The 21511-nt window shown below is 43.8% G+C and overlaps 1 protein-coding gene across 1 annotated transcript in view; it reads left to right on the forward strand.

The window, feature by feature from the left end:
- The window catches only part of piezo2b (piezo-type mechanosensitive ion channel component 2b), a 233072-nt gene that overhangs the window by 59046 nt on the left and 152515 nt on the right, over positions 1-21511 (forward strand). The window contains exons 5-6 of the mRNA XM_084327610.1: positions 6997-7156; positions 8891-9140. Of these exons, the coding sequence (XP_084183736.1) occupies positions 6997-7156; positions 8891-9140 (410 nt within the window). The remainder of the gene's footprint in view (positions 1-6996; positions 7157-8890; positions 9141-21511) is intronic.

The following is a 21511-nucleotide window of genomic DNA, read 5'->3' on the forward strand; positions in this document are numbered from 1 at the left end:
ATATATGGTATATACAGCATTATTGTACATACTATCATACAGAGTTATATGCGGGTGTATAAGTAGGTACATAGAAGGATTATATGCAGGTATATTCAGACTGATATGGATATATATATACAGTAAATATAAATATATATATATTTCTGTTGTGTGTATATAACTACCGTCCAGCTACATGAACATAATATCACATTAGAAGACCATTACGTTCCTGGTCACCGGTACGCCAACCAACCTATTTCACTTCCTGGCAAAGAATCCCATTCCCTGTCCGTCCATCACGCACCTCCCCAGACGATTTACGAGGTGACGAGGATGTTGTGGCCCCTTCCAATCAAGTTTGTACCTCGTTTTGAACATCCCAGAAGGTCCTAAGTGGTACCTACACAATAACAACCAACCATCACGTCTCCCACGTGGCTGTGCTGATCAGTCACCTGACAGGCTCTCTCTGTAAATGCTCCTGACCCCTTGCGGTTTCTCTGACGAGCGTCAAACCCGATTACGTCCGACAATCAGTCGACAGGCCTGTTTTTCCAAAGCGCTTGCCGCCGTATCCGTCTACTTGGCTATCCCCCTTGATGCAATTAGAGGCGGTTTCCTGAGTACGGGAATGTCCAAGCTCACCCACGTCCTTATTTCCAGTACTATCCTGTACCCTGTTGTGGACAGTGGGCTGTAAAGTGGCGGAAGCCGAGTCATAAACAATTTACTCTCCGCGCATTTACCTATTTGTGCTGAGGAGGAGCGCCCTGACATGTCTATAAGCACTATATACAGGGTACCTGCGGGGTATTCAAAAGTCTTACAAAGTATTCAATTCATAATTCTCAATTTAAGGCCTTAAAATGGATTAAAAAGTCTTACATTTAATTTGCACAGGTATTAAAAACATTTGTAAATGTGTGGCAGCCCAGCTGTCCGGAGATGAAATAATATAATACATATATATAAATATATGAAATGTTTTTGTATTCAAGTCGTTGTTTTTTTTGCGGGGCTACCGGGAGCTTGGTGTGTGGTGAGAGCTTGTATTTAATGTGCAAGAATTTTAATTGGAGCTCAAGTGCAGCCACCAGTTCAGTATCGCTATGTGTTGTTTTGTTTGCTAGTATGGTCGTGAAATTGGTATTCAATTTTGCTCTAAGTCCTAAAAGGTCTTAAAAAGTCTGAAATTGTCTTAAGTTGAAACCTGCCGATACCCTGTCTATAGGAGGATGCTTTCTCCCCCTCTTTCTGGCCCGTACGCCCCGAGGGCACACGTGGAAACGACCCAGACATGATCTGAAGTCACACGTTTAGGGATCTAATGAGAGGTCCTGACTGTTTATCTTTTTTTTCTCTCTCTCTCGAGGAGAAACACTCTCTGTTTCCGCGAGCTTGACCTCTTCAACCCCCGTTAATGAGTTACCAAATATTTGCGCCGCCCCGAGCATATTTTGCGGCCTGTGTATTTATGGTTTTTCGACTGAGGCGGCATTCAGAGCAATTACCCCGTTTGGCCCTCGGCGGCGGTGCCACGTCCTGTCACTGCTAATGTTATTGTAATGCTCTCATGTGATAAGCGGGGGAGAAAGTGGGAGAGTGCGTAAGGCGTGTTGGTTCGGCCCACGGCCCACTGGCAGGGAAGGTTTCCATCTCTTTCATCCATGTGAGAATGGGATGCGCGGAGCTTCACAACAATAAGGCAGGCCGCCGTGTGGAAACAGACCCGGCTTTGATTAGATTACACGGCCGGTCCGACGGGAGCCAAGGAGACCCGGCGTTTATCTGAGTGTGCGTTTTCCATCGTGTTGATTAGCACTCGGCTTTTCAACTTGTTAACTTTTACGAGTTTCATATCCACTACCGTGGGCCAACACGGAGACGGGTCCCGCCGCTGCCGTAGCCTTTGAAGGCCCGGGCGTTTACGACTGGATACCAAACATTCGGTTCGGTTTTTCTCTTTTCGCAAAAACCCGCGCCGCGGAATCACTACGGCGTCTCTTGTTTATTGTAAACAGTTTAATTGTACTCAGTCGGTGCTCAGCATGAGGTCGGAAGAAAACACGTTTGAGGCAAAAACAGGAAGCAGTGAATTTTCTATGAACCTGGAAATAGACGTTGGTTTTGGACGCTAAAAGTACTTTTTATAAAAGGTTTTTGAACTCTGTAAGCCATTTAATTAAAGGACACATTCTCTGATTTGCTTTAATCTTATGTCCAATCACTACGCATTATAAACCTGTAAAAACCTGTCTTCCAGCGGAATTAAGGCACCGGATTAAATGGTTTGAAGCCTGTTATTACAGCAGCTGTCCTGGCAACCGCTGCCCAGCACTGTTCAGCTTCCTGTTTGACCAAACCTTTATGTATTTAATAGCAAGTGAGCATACTAATGAAATTGAGATGCTAGGAACGCTTTGTTTGCCCATGGAAATACAACAAGATTTCAAACAATTTAACGTATCAGCCAATCAAGTGAAAGAACTCTCTGTACAGGCCTACATTCTGATTATGAGCATAATTCTTTCTATTCTTCTCACAATTAGTTTGAGACACAATCTATCATTCTGCTCTCAGATGTATTACTGGTGATAGATACTGTATGGTGCTCACCACTGCATCCTGTATGATAAAGCGGGTTAGTCTTCTTTGGCAGAGAGGTGAAATAAACATTGGTATCTGTTTATCTTCAAGGTCATTGCCAGGAATCATCTGCTTATAACACAACGTGGTTAGATTGGACCTACAGTATGGACCCTGTCTGACGCTCAGATGACTGGCTTATGCTTAAGGTCCCCAGACTCGGTCAGCCTTTTGTTTGCCTCTTGAAATTATCTTAAATTCATGCTAAAAATAAATACCCCACTATCCTATGGACAATTTAAAAGCATAATTACAAAAGCTTCAGTTTGTAACAGTTTTATATTTTGATCTTACTTCTAATTTTGATCTGTGTTTTTTTATTTTATTTATTTTATTATCTTTCTTCCCCTCTTTTTCCCGATTTTTTCTCCCATCCCACCCTTCCTGGTTGTTGCGCACTTTCCCCTACTGTTGGTCCGGGAGACCGGAGACTGTCACATGCTTTCCTCCGACGCATGTGCAGCCTGCCGGCAGGCCAGCCTGGCCACGCAGATTCTCACCGGGGAGAGTGTAGCGTGTGGGAGGCCGCACTATCTCTCCCTAGATCCTACCCTTGCTGAGCAGGCGCCCCGACCGAACTGTAGGGGTCGCTGTCCACAACGCCCAGGACCCACCCTTCAGCTTTCCCACCCTCTAATAGTGCCAATTGTATTAGTGTGAGCGGCCAGCCAAGCTGATAGCAACGCCGGGAGCTGGATTCGCAATCTCCGCTACGCCACCTGACCGCCCTTGATCTGTGTTTTTGATTCAATGTCAAATGATTTTTTTTATCCACTTTTTCCCCTGTATTTCTCTGATTTTCTCCCATCCCAATTTCGTCGTTATGCCAATTCCCCCCTCCCCTTCCTTGTCGTTGCTCGCATGTGCCCCCCACTGGTCGGTCTAGGGAGTCCTGAAGTCTAACAGATGCTTCCTCCGTCACATAGGAGACAGCCAGCAACCTCTTTTCACCTGGACTCTCATTGGTGAAGTGTAACGCGTGGGAGGTCACACTACCTTCAACATATCCCTTCTTTGCTGTGCAGGCGCCCTGACCGACCTGTAGGAGTCACTGTTTACAACGACCAGAATACCACCCCGCCGGCTTCCCTCCCGCTGACTCTGCCAATTGAGCCAGTATGACGGCCGGCCCAAGCCGGAGGCAACGCTGACATCCGGATTCGATACCGGTGTCTCTTGCGTTGGTGACGAGCGCTTAGACCGCTGCGCCACCCAGCCGCCCAGAATGTCAAATGATTCTTATAATGAAATATAATACGATTATTATTATAATATCTAAACTTCTTTTCCTTTATCTTTATTGTGTTTTTTTTATATTTAATATGCCTGTAATCTTGACAGTATTGAAAATTAGGTAAAAACCTTGAGAATCAAATAAAGGTTTGAAATGAAATGGAATGAAAATGTCTGGATTACCGAATATATGAGCAGAAAAAATAAAAACATTAAAATAAAAAAACCTACTCCAATAAATTTAACTTGTAGATTATCCTATGTGCAGTCATGCTTCCCTATTGTGAATGCCAGATAAAGATTATTACACAATTATCTTGTTTTCAAGGGAATATGATAAAAACACGGTTTTCTCCCGCTGTTACGTTGTTGTTTTGCTGGAATTCCTCTCACATTTTAACAGGGATATATTTAATACGCGCCTGACTTCATTAGAGTGGGTGGGGCTCCATATAAAAGCCCAGGCATACAACACCTATTAAAGGAACATTCGCAAATTGAGAAATGGAAATATCTCCATTCCCACGTACACTTTTGAACAGGTGGTCGTTTTCTAACGCAAGTTATAACATGGAAAGTCTACCGCTTAGTTATATGACTTTCTTCTGCGCAAGCATTCGTTCTCTCTGGCAGAACAGCGTCGCCTGAGGTTGATAATGAAACACCTCGCTGTGGGAGTGCTCCCGTACCACCTGCCGCTGATACCAAGTCCTAAACTTTATGTACTGGCTGATGAAGAGTCCCGATCCAATCTGTTACCTTTAACACTTTCAATGCCGGAGCTCGTGCAAGCTTTAGAGCTTCCTTGCCACCACCCACTTCAATGATAGAGCTCTCATATTTGCAAATGCATAAACTATGTGTTTTTTAATCGGTTCATTTCCGTTTTATACCATTTTGAAAAACTAGTTTTTTTAAAGTTTCAGGAAAATATAAAGATTCTGTGATAAATGCTCTTTACTGGAATATTCTGGAATACACAAAAAACATGTAATTTTTCGGCCTATTTATGAATCGTTTTCAAATAAACGCTAGATTATCGATAGTATATGTGTACTTATGCACGCTAGAGAAGCGAGCTGAAAAATCGAATCTCTTATTTCCTGATCGCACACACACACACACACACACACACACACACACACACACACACACACACATAGGGCACACGCTGATATCTCTGTGAAAACAGCTGATTATCCTAAGACTGGTCAAATAGATTCCTCAGATCAGATGTTCTCCAAAAAGATTATTCCAATTCCTGATCGCCATTCCAAATATCGATCGCGTTTATTGATCCAACGCTGCGTACTGGAAATATGTATTCCACGCTGTTTTGGGGCTCGGAAATGACTTGGATCCCCTCGGGTGGCTTGCCCGAGAAGTTAAATGAGGAAGCTGGATTCCCCCCCCCCCCATGTGTTTTCATGCAATCCATTTCAAAGGGGTGCAGTACCACAGGGAGACGATAGGGGGTGGTATTTTCCCAATGGAGCTCAGAGAGAGTTTGCAGCACTAACGTGAGACTAGATTGATGAAATATGAATTCAAATCGCTAATAAAAAACAAACGACATACCGCGTCGTTGGCAATGAACGGTCGGCATGAACAAACGACATATCGCGTTGTTGGCATTGAAAGTGTTAACGGCTAGTCCTTACGGTCCCCCAAGTTTACTCGGAACTCGACGAATCTGCGTTTTCCTTCTTTTTTTTTGTATCCACCTTTTCTCCTCCTTTTTCAAATTTTTTCTCCCATCCCAATTTAGCCGTGCCAATTCTCCCCTCCCCTGTCTTGAACGTTGCTCACATGTTCCCCCCACTGGCCGGTTGTAGGGAGGATAGAAGCCTGTCACATGTCCCCTCCGATACATGTGCAGGCAGCCAGTCGCATCTTTTCACCTGCCAGCGCGGACTCTCATTTGGCGAGGAGTAACGTGTAGGAGGCTCACACTGCCCCCGCCATTTTCCTGTCTCTGCTGTGCAGGCGCCCCAACCGACCTGTAGGAGTCGCTGTTTACAACGTCCAGATTACCACCCATCCACCTCCCACCCGCTAACTCTGCCAATTGAGTTAGTATGACGGCCGGCCCAAGCCGGAGGCAACGCCGACAGCCGGATTCGATACCGGTGTCTCTTGCGTTGGTGACGAGCGCAATGTCCGCTGCGCCACCCAGCCGCCTGAATCTGCGTTTTCCTTTGATGCCCCTATACCGATAGCGTATGGAATGACCTCCGACACGCTCTGAAGATTTAGATTCTCTCCCCTCTGTTGCAGAGTTTGGGACCTTGATCTCTATCAACTGTCTATCAAGTTGTACCTGTTTTAGTTGATCTCTATCAACTGTCTATCAAGTTGTACCTGTTTTAGTTGATCTCTATCAACTGTCTATCAAGTTGTACCTGTTTTAGTTGATTTCTATCAACTGTCTATCAAGTTGTACCTGTTTTAGTTGATTTCTATCAACTGTCTATCAAGTTGTACCTGTTAAAACTGTCTGTCAAGTTGTACCTGTTTTAGTTGATTTATATCAACTGTCTATCAAGTTGTACCTGTTTTAGTTGATTTCTATCAACTGTCTGTCAAGTTGTACCTGTTTTAGTTGATTTATATCAACTGTCTGTCAAGTTGTACCTGTTTTAGTTGATTTATATCAACTGTCTATCAAGTTGTACCTGTTTTAGTTGATTTATATCAACTGTCTGTCAAGTTGTACCTGTTTTAGTTGATTTATATTAACTGTCTATCAGGTTGTACCTGTTTTAGTTGATCTCTATCAACTGTCTATCAAGTTGTACCTGTTTTAGTTGATTTGTAAAAACGGTCTAAAAAAGACATAACATTCTATGTGCCTCAAAAATGTAAAAACATCAAAGTTGCTTTGCTTTTATTTCTGACATGTTACATAATGGATTCCCATATTGGATTTTAGTATTGGGGGAAATTCTTGAGAAGTGGTCAGATTCATCTCTGGTTTAGATATATGACCAGGAAACCAGCTATGAAATGCCCCTCTCCTATTTCTCAGTAACTTAGTATTCTCTCTCTCTCTCTCTCTCTCTCTCTCTCTCTCTCTCTCTCTCTCTCTCTCTCTCTCTCTCTCTCTCTCTCTCTCTCTCTCTCTGCTCTCAGTGTGATTGGTTCAGATGCAGGCAATGGCATCCGTGTGTTCATCCCTGACATCGGCATGTTCATCGCCGGCTTGGCCGCATGGCTGCTGTGTCGCAGTCAGGTCCAGAAGAGGCCAGAGGACATGGCCCAATACAACACCGACTTCCAACCAGAGGAACAGGTCTGTCTGTCTGTCTGTCTGTCTGTCTGTCTGTCTGTCTGTCTGTCTGTCTGTCTGTCTGTCTGTCTGTCTGTCTGTCTGTCTGTCTGTCTGTCTGTCTGTCTGTCTGTCTGTCTGTCTGTCTGTCTGTCTGTCTGTCTGTCTGTCTTTGCTCAGTGGGCCCAGCTCTCTCCCCTGGTCCATAAAAGCCAGAGAGTAGAGAAGGGAGTAGGAGTTGAGGAAAGTGTTCTCTGAGTGTTGATGACTTGGAAAGCAGCCCTTCTCTCGCCCTGGCACGCCCCACTCCTTCTTTACGACCCTGTGTTAATGAAATCCACATTCACTTTCACACCGGCGCTGGCTCTCACACTGGCACAGATGGCAAGGCTCCCCGTTACTGATACGCACATGAGAGGAAATCACCCAAGAGCCTGCGTTGTTATTTATACGAGTTGAGATCATTATTCTGTATCAAAATACCCTGTTGTGCCGCGTAATACTCCCTTTAGTTGGTCTATTCCAGTTTGTCATGCACACACATGCCCATTTGAAAGTGTGCACGATTATCCACACTCTAATGTTGGATAGTAGACACAGGGATTGTTATAATGGTATCTAACATCACCTGTAGGGCACGAATAAATGTTTCAGCACCATGGACAGCTCTGTCACTAAACTCTACAGCAGCATTCATCACATATGACAATTAACTATAGTATAAACCTATAGTATTCCCACTATAGAAGTACATTATTAATCCCGAGGGAAATTCAGCACCACAGATCACTCACAATAAAGACATTTACCACAGAAATACTGTAGTGATTTACTATAGCATTTCTATAGTGGAATATTATAGAAATTCAAGGTCAATCAATAGTATTCCTGTGGTTTTACCATAGAAATACTGCTGAACTGCTATAGTATTTGGTGCATATGAAAACATCAACATCAACAACAACAACAAAAAACAACAACAACACAGGAATACTATAGTTTTACTATACTTAATTATATCCCCGAACGTCAGTGTCAGGGATATGGATTCACCCCGACCGCCGCCACAGTGCAAACCTTTCAAGTTCAAATCCTCCTTTGATGTGCACATTTATGACCCCTAGCCTATTGACTGGTTACCCCATTACATTTCCACTAGCACCATCATTACACCAGACTTTACATTTTGAATTAGTGTATCTTGGTTAAAATCTTTTCAAATTTGCTGTGCACATTCATGACCCCTTGAGGAAGAAGCCTATTGATTTTGGTGACCTCATGACCTTTCCTCTAGCACCACCATCAGCCCAAACCTTCTATTTTAGAATTAGTGTATCTTGAGTATCTATCTATCTATCTATCTATCTATCTATCTATCTATCTATCTATCTATCTATCTATCTATCTATCTATCTATCTATCTATCTATCTATCTATCTATCTATCTATCTATCTATCTATCTATCTATCCATCTATCCATCTATCCATCTATCCATCTATCCATCTATCCATCTATCCATCTATCCATCTATCCATCTATCCATCTATCTATCCATCTATCTATCTATCTATCTATCTATCTATCTATCTATCTATCTATCTATCTATCTATCTATCCATCCATCTATCCATCTATCCATCTATCCATCTATCTATCTATATGAATTGGGGCTGTTCAGGGTTGACACAGACATGTCTAGTGTTCTAGTGGGATTGTGCCGTCTGTATGTCTGACGTGAGTCTGACCTCCCAAGCAGGATGAGGAGAAGCTGAGCCTGGACGACAACATCCTGCTGGAGGAGGACTTCGAGGCCGGGTACGAGGCAGGGGAGGATGAGGAGGACGAGGAGCTGGAGGAGGAGGAGGAAGAGGAGGAGTCCAAGGAAAGCACCAAGATGAAGATCCTGCGGCTCGTAGCCACGGTGGCGTCCAAAGTGAAGGAGATCATCGGCAACCTGATCACCACCGCAGGCAAAGTGGTGGTCACCATCCTGCTGGGGATGACCGGTCAGTGGCCCACTCTCTGGGGCTGGTTACCTTTTCAATTATATCTTTTATTAATTATATTCATAAAGAATATAATTACAAAACACATGAAATCCATGAAATAATTATGTAATAATAATGTATTATGTAATCATGTAAAATAAAGAAAATAGACATTCAAATAAAAAACATTCAAACAAATACAGAAATGCCCTCCCCCAAAACAACAAAAACATACAAACAGAACCAAAACCAAAAACAACAACTTAAACAATAAAAAAAAATCCTTGGTGCTGCCGTTTTTCATAAAATCCATGAAAGGTGTCCGCATACTACAAAACTCCTCCATCTTACCCTTTACTATACATGTCCGTTGTTCTAGTGCCAGACTGTTAGACAGACTCTCTGAGTCAGGTCTCTAAACCTCCTTCCATCTTAAACCAATCACACGTTTAGCTTGTAGTCAATCAATTAGTTTGCGTCTGAATGAATGAATGAATGAAAACTTTATTTAACAGATTGCAGAATGGGTACAATACAGTACGGCTCAATACATACAATTGTTAAGGGGATGCAGACCTGAGAAAGACGTTTGTCTTGTTTCCATCAGGGTCCCCCATTTTCAATTCATATAGACATACACAACATACATGACATTTATGGCATAGGGACATATAGGTATTTAGTACTGATACATTTGTGACATAAACGTTTTAAGCGCCTTTGACATAATTTCTGTCATTCAGTGGTGGGGATAGTGCACGCTGCTGTGCAGCTACGTTTACAGGCACTGTCTGTGTGCTTTCAGAAGGCGTATTTGCATCTTCATAATTTCTGTCATTCAGTGGTGGGGATAGTGCACGCTGCTGTGCAGCTACGTTTACAGGCACTGTCTGTGTGCTTTCAGATGGCGTATTTGCATCCTCATAATTTCTGTCATTCAGTGGTGGGGATAGTGCACGCTGCTGTGCAGCTACGTTTACAGGCACTGTCTGTGTGCTTTCAGAAGGCATATTTGCATCCTCATAATTTCTGTCATTCAGTGGTGGGGATAGTGCACGCTGCTGTGCAGCTATGTTTACAGGCACTGTCTGTGTGCTTTCAGAAGGCGTATTTGCATCCTCCCTCCTGTTTCGTGGTGGTGTCGTCACTGCTGCTGGTTTAGCTCTAGGCGACAGCGTAGCAAAACTTAGTTTGCTTTGAAGAAGTAGCTTTCTCCTCTTGGGCGACGGTGCCATCTCGTTGTTGCAATCACGCAGGTAGGAGTCGGACATAGCACTGGAATCTTTCTTTTACATTCACAATAAAATCTTCAGGGAGGGCTTTACTTTACTTCAGGAACTAGGTTAATAAAGTGTCAACTTTTAGTTTAGAATTAGAGTTAAGCAGGTAGAAAATGGTGATTAGAGAGACAAACGGACAGATCTTAACTGAATGTGTGGTTGGGATGCAAAGTAGAAGCCATTGTGGAAGGACGTCGCTGCAGTGAGACATTTTATTGTTAATTAACATGACATACTCTATCCTTCCTATTGTGCTCCCCTAGAGTAAAGGGTTACCCAACATTCTTCTTAAAGGGTTATCTGTAAAGGAACACTCCAACATTTTGGGAAATTAGCTTATTTGCCATCTACCCTGGAGTTAGACAAGAAGATACATACCTTTTTCTTCTCTGTGCATGCAGTAGGAGTGGGAAGACGCGCACCGTTAGCCTAGCTTAGCGTCAGTCACTGGAAGTAGGTTCCTCCATTAGCCTAGTTCCCAACGTCTTCCTACACCTACTGCACGCACAGAGAAGAAAAAGGTATGCATCTTCTTGTCTAACTCCAGGGTTACCAAAATGTTGGAGTGTTAAGATACATACCTTTTTCTTCTCTGTGCATACAGTAGGAGTAGGAAGACGCGCACCGTTAGCCTAGCTTAGCGTCAGTCACTGGAAGTAGGTTCCTACATTAGCCTAGTTCCCAACGTCTTCCTACACCTACTGCACGCACAGAGAAGAAAAAGGTATGTATCTTCTTGTCTAACTCCAGGGTAGATGGCAAATAAGCTAATTTCCCAAAATGTTGGAGTGTTCCTTTAACCCTGAGTTGGCATATTTTAAGATTGAACAGTTTTTCTTTCCTTTTTTCTTTATTTATTGCAGCAAGATTGCATTCAAAAATAAAGTTCACTTTTATGAAAAGGAAAACTAAAAAATGAATAATAATAAAACATATATGATAAAGATTTATATTAGCAGGAAAGATTTACACTCCCTGAGGTCCAAGCTACCACCACTATCTTATCTCAACCTACAGTGGATTTCAACAGCCATATTATTCCACATTAATTGGAAAACAGTAATTGTCGTCTCCTTCGCTCCGTGTACACAAGCTGTCGAAAGCTCCAAGCACACAATGTCTGAATACATCAAAGTCCCCGTTCTGAGAGCGGGTGAACGAGGATGGTTTCCAGTGCATAGCTACCAGCTTCTTCACTGTTGTCAGCCCAGCAAGAAGAATTTGGTGACAACACCAAATTAGAAAAGTCATTCAGAATGAACACATTGGGCAAGAGAGCACGTTTTTCTTTCTTCATTATGTTGGCGTTACAGCGGCAGTCAAATGCTCCAAAATACAAGAATCTTCACCCCAAATAATACCCAAAGCAGTGTGATTGGACAAGCTGCTTCAGGCTTACTTCGAGCACGGATTCCTTATCCCTATATTAGTTTAAAACCTTGTTTTCTCTTGTAAATAATTAACTTTTCGCTGATATTCACATTTCCACCCCAATAGATAGAGTCTTCTGTTGTTCTCTAGTCTACAAGCTGAATCAATTTCCTCATACAAACATAGAAACGTCAACTTTTGTCCCTACGTTTCATCCCCCCCGTGTCGAGTTCCACTTAGTCCCGCCTCCTTCGATGGACAGGCCAGGTTCGCTTGTTAGATTTCAAGGGAGATCGTATAGCTCAATCAATTTGAGCGTACTTGTGCATCTTCGAGCGCATCCCGGAAGAACATGTGATACACACGTTTTGGGGAATTTCATCAAAGAGTGGACAAACACTTCATTAGGAACCTTTAACCCCTTCTCTGTTAACCCGGGGTTTGTCTTAACCCGCGACTAAGGGGGTCATACTGTGTACTCTGTGTTAGATATCGGTTGGAATGCGTAACAGGTGTTACATTCCATTGTCCAGAGGCCTGCGCTAAGCAGACTTGATTGGACGAGAGGAGTGTGATGCAAACCGTGGGTCTGAACGGTAACGTTGAGCTCGTTTCACACTGGAGACAGCGAACTCAGCTTCTACTCCATTTTCCATTCACTCCATTAGGGCAGGGCATTGGAAAACGATGCCATTAAGGAAGTGACCGAATACAGCACCAATACCAGGCTACTCAGAATCATACAGTGTTGAGATAACTCTCATCAAGATAGGAGCTGTAGTCCATAATCATTTATTTATTTATTATTTCAATATCTGAAAAAAATACGATATATATATATACTCTTACTTACTGTCTTTTTACTATTATGTACTCTACTGCTATGCTACTATTCTTATACTACTACCTATCTTGCTAATATGTCTATACGACTATGCACTGTGTAACACTCAAGTTCGACACTATTTAATTTGAACAATGCCACTGACCCTTAGTTGCCAGAGTTGGACCCTTCCTGCTGACTTGTTGTTCACAATCTGTAAGTCGCTTTGGAGAAAAGCGTCATCTAAATTACTAAATTGTAAATTGTAATTGTATAGTAAGATAAGATAAGATATTCCTTTATTGATCCCCTTTTGGAAATATATATATATATATATATATATATATATATATATATATATATATATATATATATATATATATATATATATATATATATATATATATATATATATATATATATATATATATATATATATATATATATAATGTATTATATATTTCCAAAAGGGGATCAATAAAGGAATATCTTATCTTATATATATATATGGTTTGCATTCACAAAGTATTGGAAGAAACTATCCTTGTGGTATCAATATCAAATGCAGGGTATCAGTATCGCTGTGGAATGTGTTCATGATCCCCAGCCCCTACTCTGGAGCAGCAGGACCCAGAGGTAACCCCAGTTTAAAATGGAGGACACCCCAGTTTGGAATTGGCTAGTGTGAAACGCCTGTTAACCCAGGGCTACGCCAGGGTTACCACAGCCAGGTTTAGGTTAAGTCAAAACATCTGCCGTGTGAAAAGGCCTGCTGTTACAACCGTTTGCTCCTATTTAAAGGATAACTCTGCTTATTTTCAACCTTGTCACTATTTGTTTCTGATCAGTGTTAGAATATATATACGTAATACGTATATATATATATATTAATATATATATATATATATATATTATTAAAACATTTTATAAATATATTTGTATCCCTTGTTGTAACAAAACATTATTGTTCCTTTATTGATCCCCTTGGGATCCTTCATTGGGGAAAGTCTGGGAGTGTCGCATATTTGGATTTTATGGTGGTTTTTGTTTTTGATCTATTGTGATGTTTCTTCAAGACTCATACAGCCCATGGGGGCTATTCCATGTGATCTCGGTCTATACAAATACATTCGATTTTATTTGATTTGGGGGAAATTCAGGCGTCATAGCAGCATGGAGAGGCACAGGTATGGGCAGGGTAATAGTAGAAAGACATAAACATATAGGCAATACTAATACAATAATTTGATCTGAATATAAAAATCTGAGAAAAGACGGTGTAAACAATATAATTAACTCTGAATATATAATACAAAACCTTATTTTAGTATGGCATCAGATGATAATAAATTGGGTCTAAGTAAAGAATAGCCTGAATATGTGTACCTGGTTTTATATCGATAGGTTATGACTATAACCAAGTTCTGTTAATTAGGGGTGACGCTCGGCATCACTCATGCACTGTCCTCGCACACGTGCACGCGCACTGAATAAAGACCACAATGTACCTTTAATCCCAATATTTGTCTGACCACACCCCTATCAGCTTACCCATATAAGCAGGGGTGGGGCCACCCACTCGCCTCCTTCCCAAGCTTTCACCACAAGGTGAGGTCAAGGGCTGCAGCGGCGTCGGATGCCGAGCGTCACCCCTAATTAACAGAACTTGGTTATAGTCATAACCTATCATTCTGTTTCATTAGGGGATCCGCTCGGCATCACTCATGCACATAGGGAGGCCGAGCGGAGCCACCGGCCGACAAATACACCCCGCTGAAGGCCCCCCACAACCAACAGAACAGGGAGGGCCGAGCCCCCCCGACCCCCCCTAATGGAGGGCACCCCCCCTATTAGAGGTTTCCCGGGAGGGTGACGGACCCGACCGTGCGAAGAGGCACTCAAGCAACTCAACGCACAGGGTGAGCAGACCGTGGCTTGACCCCACGACTACACACACGCACAACCCGCATGCCACCCGGGAACGAACGGAAGGAACAACCTCGTTACTGCACCCAGAATCACGGGGTCAAGGGCAAACCCAACCCCGTGGCAAGGCCGTAGCAGCAGAGCGCGAAGGAAGACCCAGACCCACCAAAGGGACTGGACCCCCTGGAACGGGGGCCCGGAGAAGTCCATGATGCCAGCATCAAGACCCCACCAGGTGGGCACTTAGTGACCCCGCCCCCCACATCGCCAGCGTATTCGGACAAAGGCCCCTCAGCCGAGCGGGCCCTGTCCCCCCAATAGTACACCGCCTGGCACACTGACCCTGCAGAACAGGCAGTCAGCATGGCCGTAAGCACACAAAAAAGGTTAACCAACGGAAGCAGGCAGCGCACCGGGGAAAAACCAGGCAACAGGCTATTAACCCTAGCCTGGAGACTGCGGACGAGACAGGCGCCAGAGGGGACAGCTGAACACAGCCGCCCCGGCGGAAGGGGCGTAAGCTGGCGGTGTTGCATGACCAAGCCTCCATTTAAAAAAAACCCACCCAGAGGGGTTGAGGCAGAGAAGGCTGACACGATTGGCAGACGTCATGAACGTGCAGGGGCACCCTCAAACGGTGAACCCGGGAGTTGACACTGCTCCAACACACCAGGGAATCAACCACCTTGGTGTTACCCAATGCGGTGGTTGTTCCTATAACCCCTCAAGAAAAAACTCCAAAACACACCTGCGGGTATACACCGGCTATACCGCAGTACAAGTGTTTCAGTTTTTCAAAAAAGGGTTAACCCAGGCCTACGGGTCGACAAAACATTACTTCGGACCGGGCCCGGCGATACGGGAAGCACAGGGTCACCAGAGGAGGTCAAAGACCACCCCAACAGGCCCCTCTTCGCCATGCGTGAGAGAGGAGCGAAAAAGAATGGAGAACCAGCCCCTAAGCACACCGTACTTGGTATTCCCAGGCGGTCTCCCAACCAAGTACTAACCAGGACCAACCTGTGTAGCGGCCGAGATCTGACGAGATCGAGCGTGTACAGGTTGGCATGGCCGTAAGCCATTACGACAGTGCTGAGTAAAAAACGTACCCAACCAGGGTCTCCATAGTGCTTAACCCTGTGACACCCGGACCAACCTGGCATTTTTCCCCCTGAAAAAAGCCCAAGTCCCTCAGGGTACCAGAACAGCAGATCTGCATCCCCGGCGGACAACGGGTTCAACTGATCCGGACCAGCGTGACCAGAACCAGTCCCGTGCCCTAACCACGCCGACATGCCTACTCCAGGAGAAAGGGCAGATATGCGTGTTGATCTTAAACATGAAAAGAAGGCGCCACCCAGACGTTCGGGCGAACCGCGCCCGGTGGCCCACCCCCAGGGCGTGAGACCCCTCTACATAAGTTCAGATCCATTCCGTCATCATCCCCCAGACATGAACGAGAATCCGTCGATGACAAAAAACCAGGTCGTTGGATTTGCTTGTCGGAAGAGGAAAAACCTCCATCCCAGTTGCTTTATAAAAACGCCGTTTTAACCTCAAGCAACCAAGGCGTGCCAGTCAGTCGCCTGTTTACAGAACACCCCGAGCTAGCACTATACGTGCGTCGGGACACACCCACATCAATGAACAGGCTATTTAGACCTGTCATTGAATCCCCAAGGCGCCATGGGGAACGACAAGAGGGGTGTGACACTTCCTAACTCCAACTCTTTTTAGTAGAAAAGAAGGAAGCACCAACAGTATGTATCCCAGTCTACACAGCCGGGGGTAAAAATAGTTCACATTTTTACATCCCACCACCCTCCCATAGGAAGGAGACGGGAATCCCCAGAGAGACTTCCCACGTGAGCTGTACAGATTGAAAAGAATATATTGCACCTTGAGCCATTTAAAAAATTGGATTTAGGGCTCTCCGGGGAGGAGGCACTGAACCCATACACACTCAATAATCGAATTGAATCGAATACATACACAATAGAGTAGGACTCCTTCTAGAGCAGGGGTAGGCAACCCTAGGCACGCGTGCCTGCATAGGCACGCGGGGGCATTTGCATAGACACAGGGGGCAGCAGTTTTTTTTTTTTTTTTGCTTTGAAATATTATAGTGAAATATTTTGCACTGTTGTCGCATCTTGTTGAAATCTTCCCACAGGTTCTTTTTACTACCACATATTTAATTGAGACCCTTTATTTGTTTATTATTTCAATTTAGCTGGAAATACATTGCTACATCATTCAGTAACATTTGCAGAGCCTTATAACAAAAACATTATTACGTTCACCATTGTGACCAGTGGGATTAATCAACACATTTTATTATTTATTTTTCTATTTCATTGAACATTGCACTTGTTAAAAGCAATTTTTATTTACTATAAATGTGAGAATTACCAAGTCAACTTGTGTTCTTAAAACAATGACAATAAACATAGTTTTATTAGGTTGAAATAATGTGGTTGTGTACTTATTTTCCTGTTAACTTATTATGGATTGAAAACTGAAAACCTTAATGCACAGTAACTGAACTCAATATTTGTAAGTTTTAGTAACTTTTTTTTTTTTTTTTTTACAGTGTAGTCTTGCGATCAATCAAAACTTATTTACACAATATACCTCACATTCACCCTCCATTCACATCCTGGTGTTCTCCATTAGGCCTGTAGGTGGAGCTATGACAGCACATGTACAGTACACACACCGGTGTGTGATGTGTCCAAAAATGAATGGGCAAATGTGAGTGAAATGGTCGCACTGTATGCAGCTGTTTGTCTGCATTGCATTCCCCCCCCCCACTCAGATTTAGGGTTGATACAACCATCATAATAATATTGTTAATAATAACAATAACAATAACGATGTAATAATGTAAAAATTATCATAAAAAATACCTGATTATGAGAAGAAAAAAAATTACGATGCATGGAATATTGTTGAGGCACACTCGTTACAACTATATTTCAAACAGGCACTCCATGTCAAAAAGGTTGCTGACCCCTGTTCTAGAGGGTCCTCTCACCTTGACAATCTGAGGAGGAGGCTCTGTACTCTGAAGGAGGCTCCCTCACATGGAAGGAGGAGTCCCGACTCACAGAAGGCCCGAATAGGACAGGGCTATTCAACTAAATTGTTCAGGGGGCCACATTGTCAGAAACCCAAGGGGCCAGGGGCCGGACTGCCACGGCGCCTCCCCGTGCTATGAATATATGTACACTTGACACAACACGCAACCACATTTTCACAACTTTTATTTAACTACATAAGTAGTATACTTTTCAAAAAAAGTGCTTCATTTATGTGCCACATCTGCAACATCTCCTGCAGAAAGCGCTTCATTTATGACTGTGCAACAACTGCAACATCTCCTCTTCAACATTTCAATATAAAAATAAAATAAAAAACAAACAAGTGCATGATGTGCATCTGAACATTCTAACATCAACACTTGAACAAAAAAACATGCGTGCGTAAGCGCGCGAGCAGAATTTTCTTTGGCAATTTTTTTATTGATGAAAACGCATAATATGGTTTTTACCTATACATTCGGATCAGCAGTTCAGCACCTGCACTGTTGGTGGGTGAGCCTAGTAAAGGATGTCGCATTGCGTTCATCTTCAATGAATGGACCAATGCAATAGTCTACCAAAGCCCCCCCCCTCTCTCTATATACACACACACACACACACACACACACACACACACACACACTTCAGAAACAAACATAGTATCAATGAGAGCATCAATAATACACGCGAGTGATGTCTAGTAAAAAAAAAAATTTGGGCCCCCCCCCCAGCCCTTGGAATCATCCTAAGCTACCCCCCCCCCCCCCAGCTACGCCCCTGCATACACACATCTAATGAGAGCGATTGCACTTATTTGACTGGGCAATGGCAGAGAAAGAGGGTTCATAGGAAGTGAGGGCTACCCGCAAACAGTGATGCAAATGCTCATTTGTCAAGGAGGCACGGTTGCTTGTTTTAATGGCATTCATGTGAGAGAAACTGGATTCACAGGTGTATGTTGAGCCAAACATTGTTAGCACAGATATTGCCAGCGTTTTTATTTTGGGGAATGTCTTGACATGAATACACTTTATCCAAAATGTTGTGGTGGATTCATTCTCAAGTGCCTGCTTCAGAGCAGATGATGCTTGCATGTCAATTATTTCAAGTTGCAGGAGACCTTCATCAATGTGAAGTGATGCAAGGAACTCTTGTCCTTTTGTGGAAATAGCAGCTACATTGGCAAATGGGTTGCTCACAAAATGCATCAATTCTCTGGACATGTCAAATTCATCAAATCGACTTGCAAAGTTTTCCCTCAATTTATCAATGAAATCTGTCATTAATTGAGTGACTTTTGGCTAAATTGTGCGTGTTAACGTTGACATGAAAAGAAAAAAGTAAAAAAAAATAAAAAAAAATATATAATTTATTTTTTTTTTTATTTTTTTATTATCATGTAATCTTTGGCGGGCCGGTCAGAATCATCCCGCGGGCCGGATCTGGACCATTGGACATGGACCTGAACAGCACACGGAAGTCCTACCAACAGAGACGCGCACGGTGACGTACTCTATGGCGGGGGAATTTCTGCGGTGCACACGCCCAATATTCCAGGCCGTGGGACCATGAAACTCCCCCCCCCCCCCCCCCCCCCCCCACCCCGTAACGTGCTGGACCGCAACGTGACAGGAACCTTGAAGGACAGGGGGTGTACCCCTGACCAACAGAAAAAAGGGGGAGAGGAAAGGTTACCAGTTCACCCCTTTACGACCCCACACCCATGATACGATGTAATGACAAAAAGAGAGTATGACACAGTCATAGTCAGCTCTATGAAGCGTCTGACAGCTTCACACAGCGCATGAGCTAACCTGCTATCTGATTTTTACTAAGGAAAAAAACACAGAATAGAGAGGGCTCTTCAAGAGCCCCGGTACCAAACTTACACATGTGCTTCTGTGGCCAGTCCAACCCAGTTGTAGGTCACATGACACACACAACCCATCATCACCTACAAAAAATGGCAAAAACACTCTACAGAGGAACGCCGTTTTTCATAATGAGAGAATACATAATTCTCGATTAGTATCGGCCACAGGCCTTGCTAAGCACACACGAAAGCGACCAAACAATCTTTTCTTTTAGGAAAATAAAGTTTCTCCAGCAGTCTTAGCACAACCTCAGCAATCAAGCTAAGGGTTACATCGCATCCCTACCACACAAAGACACAATGTAGTGCAACAACATGTCTGATAGGAGGATGAAGAAGTCCCCAGGGAACCGGGGGGAAACACAATCCTCCTACTTTACCCTTAATACGGCCAGTTAAAACAGGAAAACCTGTTAATATGTGAACACACTGTTCATTGTCATTACAGGCTGAGAAAAGAATATTCTTTACTCATTTGTCACTAAGCATAGCTTTATAGGTTAGTTAACCCCCTTAGTTGTGAGTACACGGTACATATAAACACACATGATGTTTCTCAACACAACAAACCAGATCATTTTCACATCTGAAACAACAACCCGATTTGCACGGAGAAGCTAAATACCTAGTGACAAGACAATTCACACACAACTCGCGTCGTATCCTAAATGTAGTGCAGTAACACTCGTTTTGGAAAACATCGTTATTTACAAAACATTTAGAAGGGAAAGCCAGAAGAAGTGTACAAGGTCTGGTCAGACCTGGCCTACCCGGAGCGTAGATCAACGAAGTGCAGTCTCAAGACACTGTAGAAAACACAGCCGTCCTGTGTTGTTCGATCTGGGCAGCGTCGCCGCTCCAACCCGTCGCTACGGTCCCCTTTGTTGACGCAGGCTTTGCCGTCCTGGCCCAGGGCAGGTTCGACGAACATCCTCTGTCAAAGATGACGTCGTAGTCAAGAGTGTTTAAAACATGTTATAATCAAAGCACGTTCAACAGAGTAGCATTAAGCTAACGGCCGCTCCAACCGTCGGTCGCTACTGCCCCTGCCCGCGAGACGCCGAGCGAACGGCGCACGCGACCAGAGGGGAGCTACCAGCCGGAGCTACCCCGCGCTGGGCCTTGGCCGATAGCAGCAAGCTAACGTTTCCTAGTGATCACAGCAGGCTAGCGCCGCAGCTAACAGCTGACTGGCTAACAGTAGGCCCAACCTATGTAGGCCACGCAGTGATCACAGCAGGCTAACGCCGCAGCTAACAGCTGACTGGCTAACCGTAAGCTAAGCAGCTATCACCTGAACTTGTACACAATGATATAACACTCACCCAGACAGGCCGCCGTTCTGAAACCCTCCTCACTTTTTAAGAGAAAAGAGAAACAAGATGTTAACACAGTTTTACAACGTTGATTTTACCAACACCCGACGGAGCCAGCACAAAACCCAACTGGCCTGTGTAGCTGACTTGAACACAGATCTTCCGCCATCGAACATCTATGCCCATATCTCCTCGTGAGGGAATACTCTCATTTGGATATGAAAGATGGGGCCTTAACACGGTGACAGAGAGATATCCACTCGTCCAGAAAACACAGGGATCACCAGTGTTAATGGTCGTGGCCCACTAGTTAAAACTATAATGGGCTTCAGACCAAGGTCTTCTGTCGCCTAAGAGGCTGAACAAAGGACCTTAGCCTGGGGCCGGTTTTCATAAACATTGTCAATTAGCCCCCATAGCACTAACAGACAAGTGGAGCCTGCCAGCAAAACATAACTCACCAAACCTGGAAACCACCGCTTCTCACAACAGCGGCGCGTCCTACAGCCCAGCTGTGCCTTTACCGCAACCAGCACACAGCAAGGACTGCAGTTGGAAAAGCATGTAGCGGCGCGAACTCCCAATACGAAAACCGGTGGAGGATTTTTAGAATGATCATCATCTTCCAGACACTCCAGTACGAAGACAATATCGCCGTATTTTCTCGAAAATAGTGAGAGAGAAAATAAAGATATGATGTCAACGTATCCTTGTTTT

Source organism: Notolepis coatsorum (genome assembly GCF_963971535.1).
Source record: "Notolepis coatsorum genome assembly, chromosome: 13".
Taxonomy (NCBI): Eukaryota; Metazoa; Chordata; class Actinopteri; order Aulopiformes; family Paralepididae; genus Notolepis; species Notolepis coatsorum.